Source organism: Hermetia illucens, chromosome 1, assembly GCF_905115235.1.
Source record: "Hermetia illucens chromosome 1, iHerIll2.2.curated.20191125, whole genome shotgun sequence".
Taxonomy (NCBI): Eukaryota; Metazoa; Arthropoda; class Insecta; order Diptera; family Stratiomyidae; genus Hermetia; species Hermetia illucens.
Window position 1 is genome coordinate 27,158,504 of NC_051849.1, and position 22,363 is coordinate 27,180,866.

Sequence of the window (22,363 nt, forward strand, 5' to 3'; positions counted from 1 at the left end):
TGCAAGGCTGAAACTATGAGCAGCTTACACGTCGCATCAATATGTCGAGTCTGCTTTGGGCGTGTTCAACAGAGGTCCAGTGAACACCATCTGCTTAATCGACTAGGCGGGACCCTTCTGCCATGTCGAGACTTAGCAGGCTATCGTCAGATGCGCTTCAGAGGTCCAGCCCTAGCATGGGTACTTGTACTAACCCCGACGTGATCTCCATCCTTTGGTCTCCAACTTCTCATAGAGGATGGTGCGGCCCACAGGTGATCCCTTAATATCCGCAAGAAGTAATCCGGCACGTCGAATTAACCTTTCAGTGTGCTTAGCACATCAGCAATCTTATGGAATTAAAGGTATTTCCGACATCAAGCGTTGCGAAGAGCATTACTCGTCGAGATCAATAATAAGTATCACACCTCGATGAACAGCACCCACAACCTTTACGACAGCATCCTTCAGGTAGCAGCCTGGCGCCTTCTTATCTTTCAAAGAAAAGGCTGCCTCTTCCAGATCGTTCACAGTGAAAAGTAGACAATCCTCGGCGCTTTCCGCACTTGATTCATTAGCCCGAACAAGGTCCGTAGGGAATAATTTCCGCACAATTCGCTCTATTTGGCAGTCAGTGAAGAGGGAAACCGCAATGTCTCAATTTTCGGGTAATCAGTTTATTGGCAAGACCCCACGGATCCCCATATACCTTGTTGACTAGCTCCAGCAGTCAGCTACGGTACTTGCTTTTAACTGATACCCTGCCATTTTGGTGCAAGCCTCTTCCACTCGTTTAAACCTTGTGCAGTGGAGCTAATCGCACCCTTGCCGCAGGTCGACAACTACCGCCGTCCACCAATGCATAAAAGATTTGACACGGTTGGGGGCCCAAGGGCAAAGAAGCCCCGCAGACTAACTACCCTTACCAAGTTCATAACTGCATTTTCCACAATGCCAGCTGCAGTGCCATCACGCTCCGAAGTGTTGGCTCTGGCTATTGCAAGAGGTTGGACGCGTCTCGCGATTGATGGTTGGACCTTCGCGATTGATAGTTGCTCGCCCGGAAGTCTTCCAGAACTCGCTACTTGTCAACTGACTTCACAACTGATTCCATCCCCCAGTTGGCATGGATTAGATGTTTAGAACTGCGGGACTTATTCTCATCGTTATTATCAGGCGTTTCTCTCGGATTGAAGTCCCCTTTAACCCAGATTTCTCTTCCTTACAGATAACTGAACTGATAAAACTTCAGGATCAGATAGATCATGAGTTTTTCGAATAGCACAATGCTCAATATAAAGATTTCCGATTCTTGTAAGAACTTGCAATGACCAAATGGGTTTATGGATGTTCAAACGACTATCCTGAGTGGCAAGGAAGAGCTATCCCAAATACCTTGAAAAGAAATTTGAATGAAGTGCTCTAACACACTTCAAGGCCCTGATCCACTATGGATTGTTGTGCCAACGATTATTATTAGGCCTAGACCGGATACCGGTTGTTGCGCCGTTGATGATGATGATGATGACTGTACTTGCACGGCTCTGTGCAAGCCAAGCTCAGAAACGTGAGGCGTCCTTTGAACACTCCGATCGCTCACCTGTCATTATGCAAAGATTCACACCGGCATCCTCCAAAATAATGGCCTGAGGATGTCATGTAAGGGTGGGAACTTCAGAGGCCGCATCTTACTGAACATTTGAGACAGAAGGAACAACGATCGAGGATGTGATCCATTGTGAATCCTTCCTTTCGATCGCAGGACTCAGGTCCGCAGATTTACAGCTCCACGCATGCGGCAGAACCGGCTTTTTTAATGTTTACTACCAAATTTACCTCGCGTGTAGTTATATCGTTCGGTGCACGCGAATCTCTGCGTTTGTTCTGAGTATTTTTCAGAATCCGGTGGGGAGTCACGCACTGGCAATGACACGTGATTTCTGTAAAATGACACTGAGGGATCAAAGTGTTCAAAGGACCCCCCACATTCCTGGCCTGGTTAGCACAGAGTTGTGCAGGTACCTGTCGTCGGAACACCTCGATGGAGCTTCCGCATTTGCGGCCAGACCTTCACGGTTATTTTAGCCACTTTTGTTGACAGTTTAGTATAGAACAACACTTAATCAACATCGGTTTACTCTCTGCCCGTCTGTTTGTCTATCCTTTTCTTATGGTTCTATTCTTCGCGTCCTCTTTTTGCGCCCCGCTTTTCCTGTATACTTTTGATTGCGGAGTTTACCGTACACCAATTTCTCTCCGACTTCAGCATTTTCCTGGCTATGTTCTGCGGGCTTATCTTGATTTTCATCGTGGACAGTAGAACATTACAGGCTCCGCGTCCTCAGGTGTGCAACCACATTCAGGACAAAAAGGAGAAATATCCAGCCTGAATTGGTGCAGATACCTCCTGCAACGACCAAGTCCTGACAGGAATTGAGTTAGATGGTAGTTAGTCTCGCCGTGTCATCGCTGGACTTACTCCTCAATACGGGGAATCAAAGTGTGGGTCCAGCGACCTTTCTGCGAGTCATCCCACCGTTGCCGCCACTTTTCCTGCAACTCTTGCCTTGCCGCCTTTCAGTATTCTGCATACTTTTCAGGTGGATTCATTTTTCTCTTCTCGTACAGGCAACGTGCCTCACTTGCAGAATGTTTTTCGGGATCATTCCCACAAGAGCACGCGCTGCGTCATCTGATATTGTTCTGATGGTACTGCACACCCTTAGCGCCACTAAGCGGTAAGTCATATTTACCCTCCTCCGATTACTCTCACGCGCTAGTGCTTCCTTTCAAACTAGTGCCGTGTATAATAGTGTGGAGCGAACCACTCTGGCCATAAGTAATCTGCGACTGTATTTTGGGCCTCCAATGTTAGGAATCATCCGCGCTAATGATACGCTGGTATTTGTTGCTTTCTCACAGGCATAGTTCAGGTGTCTCCTGAAATTGCTTTAGCGTCAATCATTGTCCCCAAGTATTTGATAACCCGTTTTGAAGTGATAATGTGACCTCGAACACGAATATTAACCGTATTCCTCTCCCGACGGTTGGTAATCAAGACCGCCTCCGTCTTTTGTTCCGCACGGCCAAGCTGAACCATCTCCAGCCACGCATACATTTCAACGTCTTCAGGTTGTTTTGTGACGGCAGCCATAGCTAGATCATCTGCGAAACCGATTATCGTGGCCTCCTTTGGCACGGGAAGGACAAGGACCTCCACAGGAGAGGATCCAACACTGAACCCTGTGGTACTCCTGCGGTGACAGTGTACTGCCTGTATCCCTCGCCCTTGAATCCATCATCTCTGTGTGTCTATGTGTCTGTCCGTCGCACGCATTTTACTCGGAAACGGTTATAGCAATTAACACCGAATTTGGTGGATAGATGGGAAATGTCAACGCTCCCCTATACATAGAGTTACATACTTTTAGGTGGAATTTAAGGGGTACACATGCAAAAGGGGGTGTACAATTTTTATTTCTCCAAATGCAGTCATTTGGGGTATCAAATGAGAGGTCCCGATTAGTACTTTTCCAGTCTTAGTTTTCGCATTTGCTGGAAAAGTGGGAAGTGCAGGGGCTCGGAAGTGATAATTTCTTTCAAGGACCCATTCTAAGAAACAACCCAACCGAAAAATCTTTAAAAAATCAAGATGCTTCTACTATATAGTCCCTAGGCTTCGAAATACTTTCTATACCGATATCGCTCCACCCCCCTGCCACAAATTCATTCTAGCACTACGAAATTTTGCAGTAATGTAGACTATAATATAGAGCATGATCCTACCAAGTTTAGTAGAAATCTCGCACTACTCCTGAGTTGAAAAATGGAATGACGACATTATTGACTAAAAGGTAAAATCGTTGACTAACTGCGAGGAATTGAACATTCGGGCTTCCCATGCTAATGGTTTACTTATCTCGACTAAGTGAAACTTAAAATAAAGCCGTAAACATGCGTGCGAAATCTGGCAAATGACAATCTAAAATGATTTCTTCACGTTCTAACCTTTGTGATTTACTTTCCTGGTGCATTATATAATACATATATGGAATTAATTAAGGACTTTTTTTTAATCATTGTTAAAAGCACTTGGAAATTAGAAATTATAACAAATTAGAACTGGCCAAATCTTTTTTGTTTTAATTCTCGAGCTGCGAATGTATATATAGATACAAAAGCTACGGCAACTCTTTCTACATACATTGGCTACAATCAATGCCATTCCATTCAGAAATACAATCGTCGCTGTTAAAGGCCAACCAACTTCTTCGAGACAAAGATACTTTCAAATTCAAGCAGGAGTCCAAGACAACATTGCCAAAAGCTTATCGAATGGTACAGCTCGTAACGACTCTGCAGCCGCAGAAACAGGAAATTAACTTCTTTTAAAAAAATAAATGTCACAAATCGAAATGGCAAACAGACTCAACACCTATTCAAGGGAGTTGAGCTGGAGTTCGGCGAGTCCTTAAATGACACTCATCGACTGCCAAAGCGGAAAATATAAAATGATTCGTTTATTTTTTTCTTTCGGAAGGACGCGACTGTGACGCTCCTGCTATTATCACAATCGAAAAGACGGAAAAGAAAAATACTGCAAAGAACATTTGCCTTGCGGTTACAGTACAGATGATTGTTAACAATAAATGCAAGGATTCGCGCTGTTATCGAAGGGTAATAATGACACCACCACAATTTCTGGCCCTTCAAAATGCCGACGTCTATTGATAGACAAAACTCCCCGTTTGCCATTCAATAATAAAAATAATCAAATCTCTTCACCCTCGGTTGCTCTTCAGTCTTTCATCAATGCAAGATAGGAAAATAGCATCCAAGGGCGAATCAAAGAATCATAACTGTCCTAATCGGCGTCTGTATCTAAGAGAATTAGCCAATGTAAGAATTCATAAAAAGACTATTGAGTGATGGTGGAGGGAAAAGCCTTACTGCCAAGTACATTTTTCGGTGCTGGACGTATTCTAATGGAAAATTTAATTAAAATGCAATCAGAAAACAGATTGTGTTTGGTCATTTGAGGCTAAAGAATTCACAGTGTTACCTTAGAATGTACTATCTACCGCAAATGTATTGAAAAATCTATCTTGAACAACGTACACATCGCATGGGCATAGGAGTTTTTAGGGAGCACAGTTTTGATATTACAGCTACGATACTTGATATTGGTGGTATCTGAATTAAAAACAATTTTATAAGATATAAGTTACCCTTAGGAATGTGTAGTATTTCTGTTAGTCAAACCACCTCTCGGCAATTACACTTGCAATGTCTTCCCCGTGTCCTTTTAAGAAGATCGAAACATTCACTCAAATCCGATATTCACTAGATACTAACACAATTTTTGGCAGCGCATTTACAAAATGTCCATTACCGAGTCTTTCTCAAGTTTGTATTCTTGCTAGACTTCCGGACAGGATAACAAGAAAAATGTCATATTACATTTTGCAGAACTGAACTTGTATTTTGGTTATATACGAACTGAGAGTAGAGTGCATTTGTTATTTGCATAAATTCGCCGCTATTCCTGCTTCTGAATGAGATGATATCTTTGGGTATGTAGAAGCATCTTAGAACATTATTCATGCAGTGCGCTCAAATGACTTTCCTGTGAAAATCAGTTAACAGCTTCTCTCTCCTTTTGAAACGAGAAAATATCTTATTGTTGTATACTACATACAACAATAAGATAGATATATGTGGTGGAGAGATATGTGCTTAAATTTAGACTGGTTTCATAGGAACGAAGTGTTATTAGTTAAATATTTATTTATTAATTTGATTAATGACATTTATTTATTTATTAAGTTAATTACAGAAAGTAAATCCCTAGTTACATATTGTCCTCAGAGGAAGGAACTAGTAAGCGGCTTAACCTACACTTAAAACTAAGGAAGAAGGCAGAACCCAAGTCATAGGGTGTTGCGGGGCCGGCATAGTCTTGGGATCGGGAAGCTTTTACTCAATGTCGAGCTCCCAAAGGAAACTTCAAAAATGTCCCCACTACGTGTATTATGAAAGGTGATGCGAAAGATAATATCGAACTTGGCAGAGCGGTCCAACAAGAGATCGCAGAGTTTGAAAAGTACGCACATATCAAGGAAGATGCGGAGAGAGAGGCCACACTGGGCAAGTTCTTTTTGAAAAAGAGGGTCCGGGTGAATCTACGTTGTACAGCTTCAAGTGCAAGAGAGGTGTCTTCGATGGTATGGTCATTTAATTAGCACTAACGGGAACATCGAAGTCGATGAAAGGCTTGATACACTAGATGGTGATTTGACGGCCGCGCAGCAGCATCCAGATCATGCCTTTGATCAAATAAAACGGCACAACCAATCAGGATGAACCGACCCCCCTTGTGAACGGGACAAATGCTAAACAAAAAGAAGAAACATCAAAAGTGAAACAGTATCGGCGGAAGGGGAACCAGGCTACACAGTAATAGGTTATTTCTAGCAAGGAAGTTGAAAAGGGAGCACAGGATAAAACCAGACGTTTTGGAAGTTCGACTGATGATGTCAATGAAGTGGGAACTAAAACGAAGTTTGTCATCGAAAATTACACCCAAGTCTAGAAAGTAGATCAGTAGTGAAAGGGATTGTCCGCCGGGTTAAAGTGGCATTTTAATTCAGTGTCAACTTTTTAACCGAGTACCAACGAATCAAAGTATTGAGGTTGGACCGCAAGAAAGCACAGTCCTGCGAAGACGAATCGAAGCCAATTAATTTAAGGCCGCCTGCGTGAAGTGGCAGGTATGAAAGGTTTTGTGTATTGCTTTTATAAAGGCATTTGAGTGTGCATTTGTCCCATTATCACGTAATACGTAATATATGCATATATTATGTGAAAGTATCCACTTTCAAGTTATATTGATATTCAAACTCTTCAATTTGCAAAGAAGAGACGACTTTGACCAATTATAACTTTGTTAGAAATAGTGCGATTTCCAGCAAGATTAGGTAGGTAAGATCATGCTCTATATTATAGTCTACATTGCTGCAAAATTGCATGGAGCTAGGATGAAATTAAAGAGGTCATCCCGCTTGAAGGCGGTTTTTTTTCGCTTTTTTTAGAAATTTTTTTTATGATGAACTAGTAAAGGCACAAATACCAATTTTTCACCATATATTTATTGATATCTCGAGCATGCATAGTAATTTTTCCAGGCCAATAGCATAGTGAATTATTAAAATATAAAGCAACGTCTACACTCGTATCCTAAAGAGGCGGTTTTCTGCTACCAGCGTGGCATCTAATACTACGTGTGTTTTATATTTGGAGAAGAAGGCGTTCAAACGAAGCACAACTCTGCCAAGGACACCAATTGCAAAGGCAAATAATGATGGGCTAAAAGGAGATAGCTGGCCAAGAAAGGTGATTTCGACGGATTTGATCAAAAGGTACTCCAGCAGCAGCAAATAGATCCATTCAGGTGAAGCTCATCAATTTTACGATCTCCTCCAATACCAAAGCCGCTAAAATAGAAAGCACATGGGAAATCAACAATTAAAAAAAGCGAAGGAATCAGCAAAAGGAATAATCTGGCCAAGACTCACCGAGAACAGAGCCCTGACCCACAAGAACTACCTTTTATGCAGCTTGGGACTAAAATAGCTGAGCTGTCCGAATTCATCAAGGACAAGCACAACGTGCACCAAGCCATGAAGAACATGGTGAGAGCCATCAGAGTGCTTTACAATAGACCACAGGAAGAAATAAGAAAGCCTAAGAAAAAGCCGTACATCCCAGCCCAAACAGTGACACCAAAGCACAAGGTCATTGACATTCGATCAAGTGAGCGAGTGCGAGACAAAGAGGGGGAAGCTTTGGGGAATCAACAGGCCCCAAAAAGGAAAAAGGGATCTTGACCAGTCCAACAAACGGAACTAAAAGTTCAGAAGGGCCTAAAGTGCCCAAAGTAGGAATGTCGGCTAGCGAAGTGAAACCAAAAGCAAATAAGAGCGGTAGTTGGACTAAGGTCGTGAACAAAAAAAGAAACAAGAAACCAAAATTCGCGCGGAGGCAATTGCAATCTCCAGGAGAGGACATCTAACGTATGCGGAGATACTGAAGAAGGTGAAATCTGACATCGACCTAAAAGACCTAGGCGGAAATGTCAGCAAAATTCGGAGGACCCAGAAAGGGGATCTCAGGTTTGAGCTGAAAAGTCCAGCGTGGGGAAAAATAACGGCTTTCGTAACCAAGTTTTAAACTCACTTGGAGAAAATGTCGCGGTTCGTTCCCAAAAACATGAGATCTATGTCCAGTGCAAGGATCTCGATGAGGTAACATCCAGAGAAGAGATCTGCACTCCCTTTAAGCAACAATTCAAGCTGGAGGAATTCACGGGAGAATCTACGGTGAGCCTAAGAAAAGCTTATGGCGGTACTCAAATGGCCAAAATGCGACTGCCAGTGGAGTCAGCGCTGAAGTTGTTGGCCGTGGGGAAGGTTTGGATTAAATGGGTTGTTTACCGGCTAAGGGAACAGATCTCGTTAAAATGGTGCTTCAAATGCCCAATATTTGTACACTTTGCGAAGGCATGCGGCATCGATCGATCCGATCCGACTGGAGCGCAATTATTGGTGGAATAGTGAACTTGTCAGCCTTCGATCGATTTGCCGCAGAGCCAGACGGACGGCTCAGAGGGCAATAGTTAGGATCGATCATGGGCAAAAGGAAAATACCTATAGGGAAGCTCGCGAGAACCTCAAGCTCCCCATCCAGCGGAGTAAGAGGGAATGTTTTAAGGAGCTCTGTTTGGAAGCGGACATAAATCCGTGAGGTAAAAAAACATAACAGGGCGATTCAGAGGCTGATCATCTCCCACTCACGTGCCCTATGCTCTTGTTGAAAATAATTCAGGGGTTATTTCCCCAACAAGAGGGGGGTATTGACACCTTCTAGCGCCCCCTGAATATGCCGCCGATTTCACCAGTCACCAGGAACGAGCTGCTGAACATCTGCTGTCGAATAGGCGACAGCAAAGCCCCCCGTCAAATGTACAGCGGATATGTTCGCGGAGCTGTTCGAAACGTGCATGTCCGAAGGTATCTTTCCTGCACCATGGCAGCCGCAGAAGCTGATGCTGTTGCCTAAGGCTGGCAAACCTCCAGGGGAACCAATATAGACCAATATGTCTTCTAGACACTATGGGTAAAATGTTGGAGCGAGTTATCTATAATAGATTACTCCCAGTCGTCGAGAGCCAAGGGGTGCTTTCAGATAGGCAGTATGGGTTCCGTAAAGTCAGATCACCCATTGATGCCATCAAAATGATTACTGGCTTGGCCGAAAATGCAATTCACGGAAGGGGTTGTACCAGCAAATATTGTGTGATGGTGACCCTGGATGTGAGGAATGCATTCAACTCGGTCAATTGGAACCTTATACGAAAGTCTCTGACGACAATTGGTGTTCCCATCGACCTCGCCGCTATTATCGATAGCTACTTGCATGAGCGAACACTCTAGTATAATACCGATGATGGACCCAAGGAGTACATTGTCTTCGCGGGTGTCCCACAGGGTTCTGTACCCACTACTCTGGAACTTCATGTATAATAATGTGCTTAACCTTCCGGTTCCGGAGGAGGCCACGGTGGTGGGTTACGCCGATGATATAGCACTGGTTGTGGTCGCAAAGCATCTCGAAGATGCTGAGTTGTACCCGAGCGAAGCAATCAGTGTTGTTAAGGCTTGGTTAGAGAATGCTGGACTAGCACTCGCGGAGGAAAAGACGGAAGCGGTCCTCATCACTAAGCGCCACAAAAAAAATTACGCCTGCATTAGAATCGGGAATCATATCATCACTTCCAAACCGGCCATCAAATACTTGGGGGTGATGATAGACGGAAAACTCAATTTTAAGCAGCACATAGAGCATACTCGTAAAAAAGCAACCACCAAGAGTATGGCTCTGGCAAGGATGATGCCGAACGTAGGAGGACTGCGGCATACTTGCAGGCTGCTCATAGCCAGGGTGGTGAGTTCTATCATGTTGTATGTAGTCCCAGTTTGGGGAAACGCGCTGCAGGTTTTAGGCAATGCATATATACTGAATACGGTTTACAGAAGAATAGCCTTAAGGGTGTGTTCTACCTTCAGGACCGTCTCAGATGATGCAGCGTTCAACATCTCGGGAATGATGCCTATTGACACCCCGGCAACCGAAATGATGAACATTTATAACACCAGGTTCGCATCTCCCTTATCGCAGGTGAAAAAAGTCGAAAGGAAGAGATCTATAAGCAGATGGCAACAGCGACGGGACCAGTCATCAAAGGATCGTCTCGCTTACAGGTTGATCCCTTCCATCGGGGAGTAACTGAAGAGAAAGCATGGGGAGATAAGTTATAATCTCACCCAATTTCTCACCGGCTATGGAGGATATTGTCAATACCTGTACAGGTTTAAATTGGACACTCCACCTGATTGCCCAAATAGCGACGGGGTCCCAGAGTAGCCTACCCCACGTATTTTTCCATTTTTCCTAAGTTCGTGGAAGAAAGGAGAAAGCCAGAGGGAGCTCTAAGTGAAGTGCTATCACCAGAAAATGTTGTCCGGAGAATAGTAGCTTGCCAGACGGATCGGGTTGCGATCAATTCCATGATCCCAGCAATCCAGTATAAACTGCGAAAAGCAGAAAAAGTGAAGAAGACGCGGTTACGAACTCCGCGGATAGACAGAAAGAGGCCTAGCTAAAGTAAGCCTCCCCGTGATGTAATACCTAAAGGTGGTTCCACGGAGTAGGGGGAGAGTCGAGGCTGATTGTAGTGGGTAAAAATACCACACTCTGGCGTGTTGTGTCACACAAATCCTTAAGAGCAATTAAAATGAAGAAATATCAAAATCTTGAAATGGTTAAAATTGCATTATTCCCAAAAACTCATGTATTTCATAATAGATACAAATTTTTAACTTATTTTCTCGCACTTTTCAATCAATTCTCCCTGATAGGCACCAAATAAGCACTGCTTCTTGCTTCTGGAATAAGCTTCCGTTAAATTCGGTAACAATTACTTTACTTCTTTCAATCTACAGTAGACACTTAAACTTTCTTGTGCAATAAAAAGCTCTCAACTAACAATTTGTTTCATTGCATCTAAGATGCTTCTTCAAACTTAATGTAATCTCTTCAAGCTTACCAACGTACAGAAAAACAATATTACAGAATTCACCTTCGCCGAACTAAACACCGCCGCCGTTATTTACAACACGAACAAGTGTACGAATTTTGCTTTAGACTTTTAATAAACCTTTGATAAGGCGTTATCAGGGCCAAATTTATCCAATAGATAAGAGGGCGTGGAGTCCAGAGAATGGAAAGTTGCACCTGTGTCTAGATTCGATTGTTGAATTCGTCGGGTGCGTTTCAAGCGTGCATTAAAGTCATTCTTTCACAAAAAATCGCAACATATTTCAGAAGTCTTCTCAAGTATTCAATTATTATCAATTTTCGTCTGGTATTCCGCACGGTCATGTTAAGATTGTTAGTACTTCACGTGAAATAAAGTGTGCGCGTGAATTCAGTTACGAATTCGGTATCTACGGAAAAATTGCGTATGTCGTGCTTTGAGAAGGTTTTTCAAGTGATTTTTCAATAGAGAGTGCTGTAAAGTTCTAGATTTCCATAGTTTTTCTAATAACTATTTCCTGAATTATTTACGAATTTTTGTTTGGAAAAATCTTATCGCAACGTTTTATCTTGATAGAGAAGATAAATCTAGTCAAGCCAATATGAGAGAAGTTGAGTAAGATATCATTCAGCGGTGACTCACGTTTCAAAATATTCAGATATTCGAGTGTTAGTGAGAGAGGAGAATCGTCTGATTACAGTGAAGGTACTCATAGATTTTAGGTTTCTTGTCGATTGTAAGAATGTATAGTTCCTAAATATCTGTTGCAATGTGCACAGATATTCAGAATTCTGTAATGCTTTCTGATTCGTCATAAGGCCATTCCTCACTTCATTCATATAAGGGTATCTAGGATATCTGGTCATCCCCTCTGCGCCATTCAAAACACACCCAGTGATATGTGAATGTGGTCTATTGTACGTACAAACTAAACTTCGTCGCCAGCAGATTTTTACTTCTAATGAGATTTCCCACAGTGATCTTGCGGAGTATTTAGCTTGCACTTATTCTGTTTATATGGAGCATGCGACAACTTGTTTTGCTAAGATTGTTCTACGTTCGCGCTACTCGGCTGCTACTTTTTAAGAATTATCAATATTTTCAAAAGAGAGAAGCTGGGAGTTGTTAGCAAATAAAAGTGGGAAATCTGTTTTTGTTTAGGAAGCGAAATAGTGCTCCAGCGTCGTATTCAATTGAAAACATTAGTTACGTAATGCTTTCACCTACCAATTTCCTCGAGTGATTATTCGCAACGTTGCAGCATAATATTTCCCTGAGGTTTCCCCGATTTGATACAAACACATGTGTAGTATCGTAAGTATCTATTGGCTGAACACCTCATATAATCTACTGAAGAATGGTCGCTATCCACAGATATACTCGTATACGTACGCTTCAGAATAAGGTTACAATTTGTACTGCATTTTCAAGAAAAGTTAATGCGGAAGCAAAGTGATTTGACTCGCACAAACCTCTCCATTCCCAAATTTAAACAAGAACTCGCTATAAATAAAGCAAAAGGCAAATGAGATGATGACGTTCCGCACGCGCGATAATCGCTTTCAATTAATAATAAATTTAATCTTTCATAGAAATATTACGACTATTGCTGCAAACTTTCGAGCGTTCTTTGTGTTTTTAGTTAATACGCAGTTAAGACATTTTCGCGTCACCAAATAGATAATTAATAGAAATTAAAAGAAAGTATTTTGGAGTTTATCGGAAGACTTTTGATAATGAATGTTCATGTTTTGTTCAAATTCAGCCAACGTCATTAATGATTTTCATGACTGAATACAAATTGACTGGTGAAATTACTTGCGTAGAAAATATGTGAATGTATACTTTGTACAAGTCGGCCATCAGGACTGCCAAGAGACGGTCTTGGTTGGACTATTGTCAGAACATCGAAAACACCAGTGAATCCGCGGGGCTCAGTAAGATTCTGTCCAGGACCACATGTTGCAAACAAAACCCCAAAAAGGATGAAAAAGAGCCAAGAACGTATACTTTTTCTGTATGAGTTCAAACTTGGTCATAAAGCACCAGAGACAACCAGGAACATTAATAGCGCTTTTGGAACTGATGCGGTAAGTAAACGAACCACACGGCCGATCAGGCGCCGTAAACCTTCAAAGTGAGCCAAGTGGACATACAAGACCATCGATTGACAATGACAAGCTGCGTTTGTTAGTTAAATCCGACACATGACAGTCTATAAGAGACATTGCAGAGAAACTGGGCGTACACGATTCGACAGTTTCTCGGCATTTGCAACAACTTGGAAAGGTGAAAAAGCTCGACAAATGGGTTTCGCATGCCCTTACGGAGCAAAACATGGCGCTTCGAATGGAAATTTGGAGTTCTTTACTCACCCGCAACAGAAGCGATCCCTTTTTGCACAGAATAGTGACATATGATGAAAAGTGGATATTATATGACAATCGCCGCCGATCAGCGCAATGGCTAGATGCTGATGATTCACCGAAGCATATGCCGAAACCGAGCCTCCATCCGAAGAAGGTAATGTCGACTGTTTGGTGGTCTAGAGCTGGCACCTGGGGAAACGATAAATGCACAGAAATACTGTGCCTAACTCGAGCAAAAGCTCCAAAAATTGAGTACACAACGGCCGAGATTAGTCAACAAAAATGGTGTGATACTCCTTAACGACAATGCACGACCCCATGTATCCAGAACAACGGTTCAAAAGTTGAACGAATTGCAGGATGAGACTCTGCCTCATCCACCATATCCACCGGACCTTTCGCCAACTGATTACCATTTTTTTAAGCGTTTGGATTTGTTGGCGGAAAAACAATTCAGGAACGAAGAGACTGTCAAAATTGCCTTCGACGAATTTACTAACACCTGCCAGTTGGACTTCTACGAAACTGGCATACATGCTCTTGAATCTCGCTGGGGAAGTGTTTTGAATCGACTGGCACCTATTTTGATTAAATAAATAAATTTTTGTAAGCTTTACAGTCGTTCCAAATTTTAGTACCAAAACGGCCATTTCATTTGCAACAACCTAATAGATTGGAGGGGTATCTACGCATTGGATTATATCCATGCTAAGTACCAGGATAATCCAGTCGGATCTGGAAGGCAACTACTCGACCAGATCTGTGAACAGAAGCTCGCCGCAGGGTGGCGCCATCTCACCGATGCTCTGGTTAATAGTAATGGACGAAATTTGATGAACATTGGACAGCAGCGGGGTAAAGGTGGTGGCGTATACCGACGACTTGGTGATATTAGTATAAGGGATGTTTCTGTCCATTAGGAGCGAAACCATGGAAGTAGCGTTGCGAAAGGTGTGCCTGTGGGCTGCAAGATGCGGACTCAGCATAAACCCAACCAAAACGCAAACTGATGCTATTCGCCATCAAGGCAAGGATACCTGAATTCCATCTACCACGGCTGAATGAACAAAGATTGTTTTTTTCCTCGAATGTAAAGTATCTGGGTGTAATCCTGGATCCAAAGCTAAATTAGAGATTGAACATAAAACAGAGGGTTAAGAAGTCCTGTATATCCTTCTATTCCTGCAAGAGTACCTTTGCAAAGAAATGAGGTCTTCGACCGATGATGGTTCTCTGGATGTGCACCCCTGCAGTGCGTCCGATCATAACGTACGGCTCTATTGCATGGTGGCAGGTTTTGAGAAAAAAACGCAATGTGATGAAACTTAGTAAAATTCAAAGAATCGCGAGTGCAGATGATGTTAGGGCTCTGCAGTCCTGCCCGGCAGATGCTCTCAAGGTACTCCTGCATATCCTTCCGCTAGACATCCACATTAAATACGTTGCAGCGTCCAGTGCCGTCATACTGCGTGAATCCGGATGCTCGGCACCGAATTCCAACGGCCACAGCAAGATCCTAGACGAAGTACTTCGGGAAATGTGGGCATTCTCACGGACTATGCCACACCCAAGCTGAACTTTACGAGAAAGTTTGCTGTGGACTTTCCAACCAGGGCAAAGTGGAAGACCAGCGGCGTGTTGCAAGGTTATCACTCAGTATTCTTTACCGACAGATCAAAGATGGCCTGTGGAGTCGACGCGGGGATTTTCTCGAACACACATAGTGTATTCAAGTCGTATGCTCTGCCAAGTTTCGCCAGTGTATTTCAGGCGGAAGTGCTGGCGATATTGGAAGTCTGTCGATGGCTGGAGCGAGATTCGAGCCCTAACCGTAACATAGCCATTCTGACCGACAGCCAAGCGGCCATCAAGACCTCGCCGTCAGCGACGACATCTTACAGGCTGGCGGAGCAGTGCAGAGATGCGCTGAACCGTCTGGGCGGCACGCTAAAGGTCACCCTCCTCTGGGCTCCCGGACACAGGAACATAGAAGGGAATGAGCGAGCTGGCGGATTGGCCCGGCGAGGCTCTGCTCTTGGTAGTACTTCGGTGAATACAGTCGGTGTTTCGGGGGCCGAGTCTGCACATACTACCTACCAGCCGCGAGCCTAAGATAGCGAAGGCTTACGAGCTGTGCCAAGTTAAGGAGAATTTAGCCTGCTTATAACATAGCCCGATCACGACAGCTCCTGGCCCATAGGGGACCATACCACCAGGCCCGGCATACCCTACAATTCGCATTGCCGAAGCTGCGGAGAAGGAAGGCAAACCCTCATGCACTTTCTCTGCGATTGCCCAGCTCTAGCTAGCGTCAGGCTACGGAGACTAGGTAAACCATTCTTTGGGAACCTCTCTAGAGATCCGAGCCGACTAGACTCTCTCCCTGCTCCCATAATAGCAGTCACGAACTTAGAAATTTGTGGCATCAAAACGGCGCACTACAGCGCTAATTGGGCTCCTCGGCCACTGATACCTACCTACATACCTATACTATTGTATACTTTCTTCATCTAATTTTTAAGGTTTTATGTGTAACAAAATCGGTTCACTGTTCGTCTGTCTGGCCTTTTAAGGTTTTATGTGGGACAAAACGAAGAACCAAGAGGAGAAATGAAAGAAGTGTAACAGGTCTCCTTCTCAGAACCTATTCAACCGAAAAATTTAAAAAAATCCTGGTAGCATATCTAAATGAAATCTAGGCCTCAAAATACATCCCGTTCCCATATATTCACAAATAAAGTCAATAATAATATATTAGCATATTTAGGCGAACACCCCCCTTAAATTCATGCTAATACAAAATTTAGTTTAAGAGGTTACATAAGGCATAACTTTGGAAAGTTTGAAGCGAATCCAACTATTCTCAACAAAATGATAGAAAATGAAACTTTTACATTTTTGTGAATTTTGTGCATTCTGAAGCGTGTATAACATTATCATAAAATGTTTTCCGGATTGTGCTCCCCAATTTTAGCTTCTAATACGATTCTTTTAACTGCCAACCTCGGGCATTCAAATAACACGTGTTCTACGCTCTCTGCGATATCTGGACACATTGGAAAATATGACGACTCATCATGCCCAAATCCATATACGTATGATCGATAACCTCCCTTTCTGCTCAAAACTTGCGTTAGATCGAAACCTACTTCGGCGTGGGGTCGCTCGATCCATCTCCGAATATCCCATATGATTCTGTGTGTCCATCGGCCTTTCTCTGACTCGTTCTATCTCTCCTGCCATTCGGCGATAGTTTCAGTCCGTCAATTTAGATCATCCCTTCTATCACGCAAGCCGCTTCGTCAGAAATTGTTCAATAGGCGCAATATATTCGGAGTGCAGCGATATGCAACTCCTATTTCTCTTCTATTTACTTCCTCTTCTAGTGCATCTGCTCACATGGGGGCTGCATATAGTAGAATTGAGCTGACCACCCTTGAAACAAAGAGGCAACAACTGCTCGGCATTAGGCCACCTTTATTCGGTAGCATTTTTGCCAGTAATTTTTCGGTGTTATATGCACACATGCAATTTGAAATTTAGCCTCTGGTCAATTATTAGGCCTGAATATTTGAACATAGACTGGGAATCTTATATCTGTTTCCCGATTTTTGAAATTTAAATGAATCATAAAGCTGAGCAAGGTCCGTGAAAAGAAACGCCTCTACCACAAATTTCTCGACGATAAAACGCCTGCTAATTGGCAAATTTATAAGAATGCCAACCGGGAAGCAAAGAAAGCGATAGCTGTCACCCGAGCGAACCATTTCAAAAATCTTTACGATAAAGTGGACACTCGGGATGGCGAGAGAGATCTGTATCGACTTGCTAAAAGCCGTGATGAACGCACACCGGATATCGAACACTTCTGTTGTGTTAATGGCAAGAACGGTACTTTGCTTACCAACCGTCGAGCCGCAACGGATAGATGGCGAGAATACTTCGAGCAGATTTCAACTGAAGAATTTGCTCATCCTCCACATCCACAATCATTGCCGACATTTGGAGCAGTTCCACCAGTCAGCGCAACTGAAGTCGAGGAGGCAATAAAATAAATGAAATCGGGGAAAGCAACAGGACCTGACGATATCGCATCTGAGCTCTGGAAAGCGAAGAGCTGGGACCCAACACTGTAGCTCAGTGAATTCTTTAACCGGGTTATTCAGGAAGGAAGAACACCATCTGACTGGCAAGAAAGTACCACTGTTCCAATATGGAAAAAGAAAGGTAGTCCAGCAGAATGTTCAAATTACCAACCGATGCGGTTACTTTCCCATACCATGAAGATTTTTGAACGCATTCTTGACAAGCGTATTCGCGAAATCGTTGAAATAACCGTGAATCAAGCCGGATTTGTCAAGAACTGCGGAACTACTGACGCAATACACGCTGCGCGGTTACTCATGGAGAAACACCATGAGAAGCATCGTCCTCTTTACATTGCCTTTCTGGATCTAGAGAAAGCGTTTGACCGTGTACCACACGAACTCATCTGGTATGCTTTACGACAGCACTTCGTGCCAGAAGAACTCGTGCGCTGGGTTCAATTGCTCTACCACGATCCGAAAAGTAAAGTTCGAAGTATGGCGAGTGTATCAAAACCGCTTCGTGCTCTGTTGGAGTTCATCAAGGAAGTGCCCTCTCACCACTCCTCTTTGTCCTTGTTATGGACACCGTCACACGGGATATCCAACATCCAGCGCCCTACACACTGCTTTATGCAGATGATGTTTTCCTAGCAGCTGATAGCAAAAATGATCTCGAGCAACTTGTTCAAAAATGGAATAATCGCCTCATGCAACACGGTCTCAGATTGAATTTAAACAAAACTGAATTTTTGACGACCGATCCCCATGAAACAGGCACAATCATTGTCAGCGGCAGTGATCTGCCCAGAACTGAGCGATTTAAATACCTCGGGTCAACGCTATCAGCCAATGGAGAGCTGCGTTATGAAATTGCTTCACGCATTAACGCAACCTGGATCAAGTGGCGTTCCACAACTGGTATCCTTTGTGATCGACGTATCATCGAACGTCTCAAATCTAAAATTTACCGCAATGTCGTCCGTCCAGTCGCTCTCTATGGTTCTGAGTGTTGGCCGACCATAAAAGACAATGAACGGCGTCTTGCGGTAATGGAGACGAAGATGCTACGTTGGACTAGTGGCGTTACACGTTTAGATCACATCCGAAATGAGGATATCCGCGATCGTTATGGGGTTGCACCGATCGTGGAAAAGTTGGGAGAGAGGCGTCTTCGATGGTATGGTCACGCAATTCGTGCAAACGAGAATTCACTTGCAAAGATTGGTCTGAACATCGAAGTCGATGGTAAACGACCAAAAGGCAGACCTAAGCAACGGTGGCTTGATACGCTGGATGGGGATTTGAAAGCCTTGAGATTGCACCCAGATCAGGCATTCGATAGAGCCAAATGGCGAAGCCGATCACGACGAGCCGACCCCGCTTGTGAACGGGACAAAGGCTGAAGAAAAAGAAGAAGATAAAGCTGAGCAATCAAATAGTATGAAAAATTTATACGTGCATCTACTTAGAAGTTTTTCTCCTTTTGTAAGCGTCCTCCGGTGTTTCTCGAATTCGAGTCCAACAGTAGTCCGCCAACATACGAGGGTTCCATTTTCCCGCGTAACTGTTCTCCATTTGGGCAATCTGTTGATGAAATCTTCCACCATGCTCGTCCGGAACGGCTCCACAATTTTCCAAAAAAAAACTCAGGCGGGAGTGGAGAAAATGAACTTTCAATGACGTGTTGCAATCTAAAGCCTTGTAAGATTTAAGTAACTCATCAATTCGTTGTTCATAGTTATTTGATCTTTTGTTTGCAAGAAAGTTGCGGCAAATAAAGATAAAAGATACCCAGACTCTTTTCTCTTTGCTTGACAAACTGTTGGAGAAACCATCGTCATCAAATAACTGTTTAATCTGAGGTCAAACAAAAACGAAGAATCCTTTACCTTCCATATATAGATTCTAGGTTGATGATTCTAGGATGAGCTTAAGGCATAGCGGCAGCCTCTTGATTTTTTCCAAATTTTTCGGTTTTGGTGGTTCTGTGAGTTGCCCCGTTAAATAAATGATCACTTTCGACTTCCCGAACTACCCGCCTTTCCAACAAATGTCAAAACTAAGACCAGCTTTGGAAAATACTAACCGAGACTTTTCATTTGATACCCGACATGACTATATTTGGTGAGAAAAAAATTTGCATGTAAGGGGGGGGCCTTAAATTCGGCGTAAAGGGATGTAAGTCACTGTACGCGTGAGCGTTCACAGTTCCCACCTTTCCACCGAATTTGGTGTCAATCGCTGCTACAGTCTCCGAGAAAAATGCGTGTGACGGACAGGCAGACAGACAGACATTCACGCGCAAAGTGTTGATCTTTAGCATGGCTGTCCCATTCACAAAGTGTAGCCAGCTTGCAATCTAGTTAATATTGGCAAGATCCCCACTTCTTTGAGCTGTTTATGGTTCGTCGAACCTCTTCTTCAGTAACATCTGCTAAATCCATGCATGGTATCATCACTCTCTGGATGTTGTAATTATTACCTTCCTTAGTAATATGAAGGGCTATAGCAGGCTTCAAGGCTCAGATGCAATTTTTTGGTTCCATCTTGTTTCTCCTTTACTTTGGTTGGATTTATAGTCTTCTACCGTCTGTAACTCATATACATGAAAATAGTCACTTCATTAAAAACCTAAAGATATCAAGGTAAGGTGGCAATCTCATAGGTGGGGCTTCACCAATTTTTTAGGGCGAAAATTTATCGGATGAGGTGGTGTTCCGTGGTAGAGTTTTCATTCCTCAATGTTGGTATTCGAGTTCCTTCCACTGCCTTCACTTTCCTCTGTTTCTCCGAAAATAATCTCTTTTGATAAATTCTTCTGCTACATGTGCAGTACTTCCTTCGTATTTTCCAGACACAATCTTAAAAGGGACATCCTCTAAAAAAATGGGCTGAGGTTGTCAAGGAGCTGTGAATCTCAGAGGCCGAGCCTCACTGAATATCTGAGGCAAGAGGAAAGGCGTTCGTGCCGTGTTTTTGTTTTAATTTTTATTTCCAGGTGTAGGTCGTGTGTATTTATTTCATTAGGAGCAGGCGAACCGCCGAGTCTGTTTGTTGTATTTCTCAGGAGCCACGCATCGGCATGGACACGTGAAATTCTGTATAATGACACATTAGGAATCGAAATGCTCAAAGGACCCCCCTCATCGTCTCCCTCTTCACGGTCAATTTAGTCATTTCTTTTAGGTTTCTGGGGGAGCTCTTCCTTCTAGGTCGCCTTCGGCCCCTAAGAATAGACCTTTCACCATGTCAATCCTTTTTTTTAATTACAATATATTAAGGAAAAAAGAAATTCTATTGCTCGGTATGCCATGTCACTGTTCTTCTCAGTAAGACTCACCATAGAATTACAAGGACGCTAAAGAAATTTAAAAACGGATGGTTCAGGGACTACAGTGATCATATGCACCCAATTTATTTTCATATAATACCTTGACGTTAGTAAGTTCTTTTTTTTATTACAGAATGACTTTATCAAATCGCAGAACAGCATCATTTCCACTGTGGTCCGTGATAACCCTCATCACGCAATTCGCAGTGGCGCAAGCAGTCAATTGTCCAAACCAATGTAACTGTGATTGGGTCCTTGACAGTTTAAGTGTAAACTGTTCAAGTAGAGATCTCATCAATTTACCGGATTTCTCCGATCTTCCAATAGAAACATTATATCTATCGAACAACAAATTCACCGAGTTCCCCACGGAACTATCATTGGTACCGACATTAACGTCGTTAGATTTATCAAATAATTTCATACATGCCCTTTCGGCTGACACGTTTTTGGGGTTCAAAAATCTGAGGCATTTGTATCTGCGCGGGAACAATATCACGAAATGGGCCGACATCAATCCGGCGAGGGTGCTCATGAACACTGTTCACTTGGAAACCCTCTCACTGGCAGGCAACCCTATTTCAACATTTTCAACCAATGATCAACGAATAGCTCTTATTAGCACCTCCTTGCTTACCTTGGACTTGAGCTTCTGCAATATAACGAAAATCACAGGCAACTTTGCTCTTCAGGGCATGAATCGATTGGAAAATCTTATACTAGCAGGAAATCCTTTACAGACGATAACAAGGCTGGAGTCATTGTCGTTGAAGGCGATCAACTTGAGTAGCTGCGAATTGCACTTCCTTCCACCCAACATTTTCAGCGGAGTTCCAAATCTGCAGGCTCTGGATTTATCGAGGAATTCGTTACTTACGTTAGAGCCTCAAGCGAATGGATACGTAACTTCACGATCTTTGCGCCGAATCAACTTGTCTTACTGCAACATGCCTTCCATCAACCTCGAAGGTTTCCCAAATGTGACGACGGTCCTCCTGAAGGGCAACATGATTCGCGAAATATCTGAAACCAGCTTCCGTTTGAATTCTCAAATAGAGAACCTGGACCTATCGAATAATGCGATTCGATTGCTGGAACCTAACGCGTTCAGCAATTTGCGGATTTTGAAACGCCTGGATCTCTCGTATAATATGATTGGGGAGGTCGACAGAAGTGTTTTCTCCAATAATGAAATTCTCACTAATCTTAATTTGAGTAGAAACTATTTAACGAGATTCGGTAGAATCATTGGGACGTCGATCTTGAATTTGGACCTGAGCTCGTGCGAAATAACATCAATTGCTGCCGACAGTTTGATACACATGCCGGTAACCGACTTGAACTTGTCAAATAATTTGATATCTAGTCTTCCAGCCGGGTTTGCCTCGCAAACATTACAGACATTAGATTTGGGCCTGAATAGGTAATCAGGGTCAATATA

General features: G+C 43.2%; 1 protein-coding gene across 3 annotated transcripts in view; it reads left to right on the forward strand.

Moving 5' to 3' along the window:
• LOC119659331 (toll-like receptor 6) overlaps window positions 1-22,363 on the forward strand; it is a 38,009-nt gene that overhangs the window by 14,155 nt on the left and 1,491 nt on the right. Inside the window, exons 1-3 of one of the 3 annotated variants that reach the window (XM_038067382.1) lie at window positions 11,316-11,610; window positions 11,711-11,839; window positions 21,056-22,345. In XM_038067382.1, the coding sequence (XP_037923310.1) occupies window positions 21,057-22,345 (1,289 nt within the window). In that variant the 5' untranslated portion in view covers window positions 11,316-11,610; window positions 11,711-11,839; window position 21,056. Of the gene's footprint in view, window positions 1-11,315; window positions 11,840-21,055; window positions 22,346-22,363 lie in introns of those variants that run through there. The other 2 variants (XM_038067376.1, XM_038067390.1) reach the window with 2 other exon arrangements.